Source organism: Nicotiana tabacum, chromosome 10, assembly GCF_000715075.1.
Source record: "Nicotiana tabacum cultivar K326 chromosome 10, ASM71507v2, whole genome shotgun sequence".
Classification (NCBI taxonomy): Eukaryota; Viridiplantae; Streptophyta; class Magnoliopsida; order Solanales; family Solanaceae; genus Nicotiana; species Nicotiana tabacum.
Genome location: NC_134089.1, coordinates 147,561,741 through 147,568,285, shown reverse-complemented (window position 1 = coordinate 147,568,285; position 6,545 = coordinate 147,561,741). Strand labels below are relative to the sequence as shown.

Genomic DNA, 6,545 nt, shown 5'->3' with positions numbered 1-6,545 from the left:
GGTTTTAAGGCCTCAAAACACAGGATTTATTTCTAAAATATGTGATGACCTTTCGGGCCATCACAAAAGTAGGTTAGAATCACTTACCAACGAATTGGGGGAGAAGAGCTCTTGGAAAAATCGTCTCCAAGGTTTTCTAGGCTTGAAATTTTGAAAGAATGAGAAAAATCCAGTCAAACTCAGCTTTTGACCAGGTGCAGATATCACAATTGCAACCTGAGGTTCGCAATTGCGAAATCCGCAAATGCGAGATTTTCTTTGCAAATGCGAAGTCCCCACATTTCTGCTATCATCGCATTTGCAATGATTTGTTCGCAAATGCGAACAGGGCCCTACCGCAAATGCGACCCAATTGATTGCAAATGCGAACAAGCTTTCCCCCAGCCCCTATCGCATATGCGAACAATTAGGTCGCAAATGCGGACCTAACTCTTTCACAATTGCGGCAGAGTACTCACAATTGCGATAAACCAATTCCCCAGCCCATGCTAGCAAATGCGATGGCCTCGTATTTGCGAGCCAGACCTCGCGATTGCGAAGTCTGCAGTAGACACCAGAAGCACAAAGGCTTCAACTATAATTCCAAGTCCAAAACCCTTCCGTAGCCTAGCCGAAACTCACCCAGGCCCTCGAGGCTCCAAACCAAGCATGCACATAAGTCCAAAAACCTCATACAAACTCGCTCGCGTGATCAAATCGCTAAAATAACACCTAGAACTACGAATTGGATACCAAAATCAAATGAAATTTTCATTGAACTTAAAGAATTTACATTTTAACAACCGGACGTCTGCATCACGTCAAACCAACTCCGTTTATTATCAAATTTTATAGACAAGTCACAAACAAATATAGTAATGAACATATACCAAGCTCCAGAACCCAAAAATCCAGGCCCGTAGCATAAATTCAAACATTGACCAAATTTTAAACTCTTTAACCCTTTAAGCTAAAAAGTGATAACTCGAGCTAGGGACCTCCGAATTCGATTCCGGGCATACGCCAAGGTCCCAAATAACGATACGGACACCAGGACTGTCAAAATACAGATTCGGGTCTGTTTGCTTAAAACGTTAACCGAAGTCAACTCGAATAGATTTTAAGGCAAAATTTCACATTTTATCAATTTTGTTAACATAAAAGCCTCCCTGAAAAAGGCACGGACTGCGCATGCAAATCGAGGAAGGCTAAAATGAGATATTTGAGATTTTAAAATACAGAGTTAAGGTTTAAAACACTAGATGACCTATCGGGTCATCACAGATATTCTTGAACCTAGCTCATGTATGAATAACTTTCACTTCGACATATAGAGCTAGTTTGGACATAAGAAAAGTTTTACTTTTTTTGAATTTTTTTTACTTTTTTTCGAATCAGCGTTTGATCACAAAATTTTCAATTTTCACTTGAAGATGCATTTTGGAAATTTTCGAAAATTTGAAAAACTCCAAAAAGTTATTTTTCAAAATTTCGACTCATATCACTTGCAAAACTTCAAAAATAACCCAAAATTATATTCATGTCCAAACATAACTCACATTTTCAAATACTATTTTCACTTTAAGAAAATTTCACTTTTTTTAAAATTTTACAATTCTTATGTCCAAACGCTCACATAGAGTACAGATTTTAAAAAGTAAAAAGGTTATAGTTTTAGCTTAGTCATAGTCTCATAGAGCAAATGATTCAACGTGAAAAGGTCCAGTTGGTCCTTTTCCCACTATACCAAATTCAGATTGGTCCCATCAATGGGAATGCAACTAAGCAAATATTGGCCGCATCGTTCGCTTTCACTGTGCGCGCTTTTTCCTTTTTCTTCTTTTGGTGCCTGCTAATTTGCTAACAACCAAATGAGAAAAAGTATGTTAGAACAAAATAGAGCAATAAATACAATCTACTTCAAGAAATGATCGGTTGAGCCCAAATGTGCTTATGCTATATCTTAAATCTAGATTCTTACTTAGCATTATATTCATGCGCGTATGTCATTGCTTTATAGTAGTAAATATTTCCATATTTTCCACTTAACTTCCTAATAATCTTTTTTTTCTTTCGTATAAGAAAACAAAGTATATTTTTTCAAGGGGGTTCATTGTTCATTCAAAAGGTGATAACGGTAATGTTTCACCAAATTCAAAAGGTTAATGGAGTTAGTGACGGGTTTGTTATGGAAGCTTCATAATTTATTGTTTTGAAGCATGGTAATTTCCAAACCTTCCCATGGCTCGACTAGGCTTAAGCAGTGGGATCACGATAGATCAATTTGCAGTCATTTTTGAAGATTATAATGGGTCGATTTGAGCAAAATGAAGGGCTTATTAAATGGATTTTGCTGATGTAATACTGGGAAACTAGTGTGATTTGGGCCCGTAAAATTAAGAAATATTTTATTGAATTTTTTTGGATTTGGTCGCTTTTGCAGCGTTAGTGGTGGGCAGAGAGGTGGTATTCTCCAATTCTCACTTCGGATTCTTTTTTTCTTTTTTTTAGGTTGTTTAGATAGTTTTATTAAATATTTATTTTTTCTTAGCTTCGAGTGTATTCAAATATATACAATTTTTTTAATTGAGGGTCATTATACTTCGTTGAATAACACAAGAATCAAAACTAAAATAAAGTACTCCTTCCATGTACTAATACACAAAATTTAAGAAATAAACATAGACTTTTGAAACTTACAAACTAAAATATTCTATACTATTTGTGTGACTATAAATTATTTCACTAATGAAAAAATAAAAAATTTAAAATTAAATTATTTCTAAATACAGAAATACACCATTCCAGTTTCTCCAAGAAAAATGAAGTCCAAAATATATTATATAAAATTGTTTTGGCATTTCCATCTTTGATCAGAAATACATACAAAGTCAATAATGAATGCCTAATTAATTAGTACTACTATTCTCCACTAATGTTACATCTGTGTTGGTTCTAAGAATTCGAACCAAAACTATATATTACCAAGAAAGTGAAAAAATAATAATTACAATTATACTATTGATAACCGTTGATTGCTAGGGCAAAGCACTGCGCCATCGCCATCACGAGGTAAAAATGAGTTGGAATTAAATGCAGTGAAAATCATCAAAACAAGTGATACTATCACTGATAATCCAGAAAGAAGTAGCATTAAAATGTGGGACGCAGTGTTCTTCATTTCTTGAGCATACTTAGTTGATGCCATTGCCATCACTGTTATAGGGAAAGAATATGCCCACCACGATACATTGAATTTCCTCATTGATCTCTTAAATAAGGCTGGTCTTGAAACCTGTTTTTTTCAACAAATTAGTAAACAGTTTTAGTCATATATTCATAAATTTTCAAATAGAATATATATTTCTAGATAAGACAACTAAATCTGTGGTGCCTCAGGTTGACAAAAGAACACATGTATATTTAAGCTGATGCTGACGGTCTGACTTGAATGGTTGGTAGCCAACAACATCATTTCGTACAACGAAATCTTAAAATGCAAAAGCCAACTCGAATACTTCTACGTCAATTTATATTTTAGCCGTCACCTTCAGTCTCTTTTCTTCTTTCAAATAACAAAGACCAAAGAAATAGATATATAGAAGGAAGAAACAAATACTCTTGTTACATTCTTTTCCTTCTAGGTTGTTCCAAAAAAGAAGTTCTATTTTTATCATTGAAGATTCGTTTTAAGTTTAAATTTTTTTGTTTTACCTTGAATGGTTACTAGTACTTTTAAGTGTATTTTTTGATATGTATCAGAAGTGTCCCGTTATTTCTTAATTAAACTGTGTGGTCTGATACTAGTCTGACACTAACAAAAGGCAGCCCAGTGCACTAAGGTCCGGGAAGGGTCGGACTACAAGGGTCTATGGTACACAGTCGTACTCTACATTTCTGCAAGAGGCTGTTTCCACAACTCAAACCCATGATCTCCTAGTTACATGTCAGCAACTTTACTAGTTATGCCAAGACTCCCTTTCTTACTAGTCTGGCACTGTTATGTTAAAGTCTAACAAATGGATTATCATGTTTAATTTAAAATGCTCACCAGGGAAAAGAAGAGGAAGAGAGAAAGGAAGAAGAGCATCTTGGATGAAGAATCAAACTTTCCATAAATAGAGTCCCATGCCAAGCTAGCCATACTTGGAGTTGCTAAAAACAAGAAGAAAACTGGCCTTAGCATTGCTGGAAGAGAGCTACTTCCTGGTAATCTCTGATAAAGTGTAACAAAAAGCACTAAATAATGTGACATTCCAATTGCAAACAACAATAATGCACACTCATTCCATCCCATTTCAGCAGCTGCCCTTGCTCCTACTAAATTCCCAATAACTGATAATTGGCTAGTCGGATTCGCTACTCCTGATAAGAAGCGCTTCCCTTTTGTGATCCATTGTCCATATATCTTGATATCAAGTGCCACTATAGGTACAACAAAGATCCACCAAAGTACAAGGAAATAGATATCTTTAGGTTTGAAAAATGGAGTGGCTTGAAGCAAAACAAGACAAGAAATCCAAGGAGCGAAAAGGTAGTTCACTCCAACATGGTGCAAGAATTCACTTTTAACCATGTCAAAGTGAAAGAGAAGACGAAGTAGGTATAGAAAAGAAAGTGATATTAATGAGAATAAGGCTAAAGACCATAGAAGAATAAAAGCTGTAGATGGAAGCATACGAAAAATACTTCTAAACTTATGAATATCATCAGATGGCTCACTTAAGGTTTTCCATAATAATGCTTGGCTACATAAAGAAAGGCTTATTCTAAAATAACCAGCATGAAATCTACTTAATATTGATAAAAATTGGTTCTTATGTGTCACGAAAATGCTACTACTACAATTTTTCTGTGTTGAGCACAGAGTAGTAGCATTTCTTGCTTGAGCCTCTTTGCTATGCATTTCCATGGGAAATTGTGATGAGAGTAATATTATGTGTGGTTCTACCAGTGAAATGGGGTATAAATAGGAAAATTTTGGTAGATGAGAAAGAACTAAAGTACGTACGTACTTTCTTTGAAGCAGCATAGGTAGGAGAAAAGTCGGCTGACTTAGGCTAACCATTGTGGACTACTTGACGTGGATTGTGGTTCCTGAGTTGTTCTCGAGCTCTTTACAGCTATAGTTTGTGTATATGGGGGCCACTTCTTTTCTGGCTAAAATCTCTTACCCGTATAGTAGGTATCGGTCTAAAACACGAGACTAATTCAGGATTTGAACATGATGAGTTGTAATTTGAGATTTTACACTGGCTTATTTAATTTATTGAGTTTAAAATCTATTATTTGTACCTTTTTAATGATTTTTTTTAATATATAGATAAAGTAAAAGATAAAAATTATTGGGTTAGGATGAACCAGTAAATTATCATTAGATCAACTCCTGCTGTAAAAGAAGAAACACCGGAAAGTAAGATATAAATCTCCTTTTTGTTTTTTCCACTTTTGTGTGTAGTGGATGATGATACGCCTTGATCCACTTTTGGTAATTAGGATAGGAAGGAACGTCGTCCTAGTAATCTTTGCCAGTACCCAAAAGGCAAACAAATTTAAAAAGCACGGAGTGGTAAGTTTTTCTTTATTACTGTGAATTTCGAATTGTTAAGGAATCAATGAAAGGTACTGTTGTACCAAAATGATCAATAGGCATTATCTAGTGCATTGTTCCGCTTTCTCCTCCTCCTGTCTTCACCCATTAACTTCCTCTATCAGTGGTGAAAACATGTCACAGCAATCCAACAAAAAGAATGTTTTCATGATATATCATATTGTGTTGTATTTGTTAGAAATTTTTGGGAGAGCAAAAAAACTAAACAAACACTCAAAAACTCACTATTAGAGAGGTGGAGGAAAGGATTGTTTAACCAAAAATCTGAGTCTTTGGTCAAAACTAAAAAGAAATTCGGGTTACTGATAATCAGGAGACGAAAATAAAATATTTTTGAGAATGATGGTAAAGCAGTAAATAGTTTTGTATTGCAGTAAAATCTCAATAGTATTTTCGTGTCTCTACAGATGTTGAGTCTTTCTCCTTTTATAGTTGATTCTAGGAGAAGATGTAATGCCTTTGTCTTAATGAGGCAATTATGAGCAATAAATGACATTAAAAGAAACGTTACACAATCATTTCTATTTAATTCAAATATTCTAACGTATTTGATATTTAATGTTGTATTTAGACTCTTTTACGTCATCAGATTCGTATCTTCAACTTATTCCGATCTTCGGTCTTTAAATGACTCGAATAGGTACGAGACTCGTACCTATTTTAGTAACGGTCCACACCTATGTTGTTTTCCTTTTCCCGTATCTGTTGTCACTCGTGCCTCTTAACTGATCATCATGTTTTGACCATTTGACCAGTCCTCGTGTCATGCCACGTCACCTTCAATGTAAATTCAGTTTTTTTCCAAATACAGATAGTCCCCCCACTTTCTATTTATTTATCAATTAAATAATTGGGAAGTGGATCTTCATAAAAAGGAAATTTTTGCCGTAATTAATATTATGACAATACTGACGCTTCAATTGTCCCTTCTATTTAATGCTTTACATACGTGTCA

General features: G+C 34.8%; 1 protein-coding gene across 1 annotated transcript; it reads right to left on the bottom strand.

Moving 5' to 3' along the window:
* Positions 1-2,787: 2,787 nt before the first annotated feature.
* Positions 2,788-4,928, bottom strand: LOC107792040 (S-type anion channel SLAH4-like). Its single transcript, XM_016614213.2, has 2 exons — positions 4,031-4,928; positions 2,788-3,274 (listed from the first exon to the last, which is right to left on the bottom strand). Exons 1-2 carry the CDS (start codon positions 4,889-4,891, stop codon positions 2,993-2,995), a joined length of 1,143 nt encoding a protein of 380 aa, XP_016469699.1. The 5' UTR covers positions 4,892-4,928; the 3' UTR covers positions 2,788-2,992.
* Between the last annotated feature and the right edge of the window lie 1,617 nt (positions 4,929-6,545).

Excerpts from the sequence above, each read along its gene's own strand:
- LOC107792040 (XM_016614213.2), bottom strand. The coding sequence starts at position 4,891 with ATGGAAATGCATAGCAAAGAGGCTCAAGCAAGAAATGCTACTACTCTG. Across the intron at positions 3,275-4,030 it reads TCTTCCTCTTCTTTTCCCTG|GTTTCAAGACCAGCCTTATT; the intron begins GTGAGCATTTTA and ends TGAAAAAAACAG.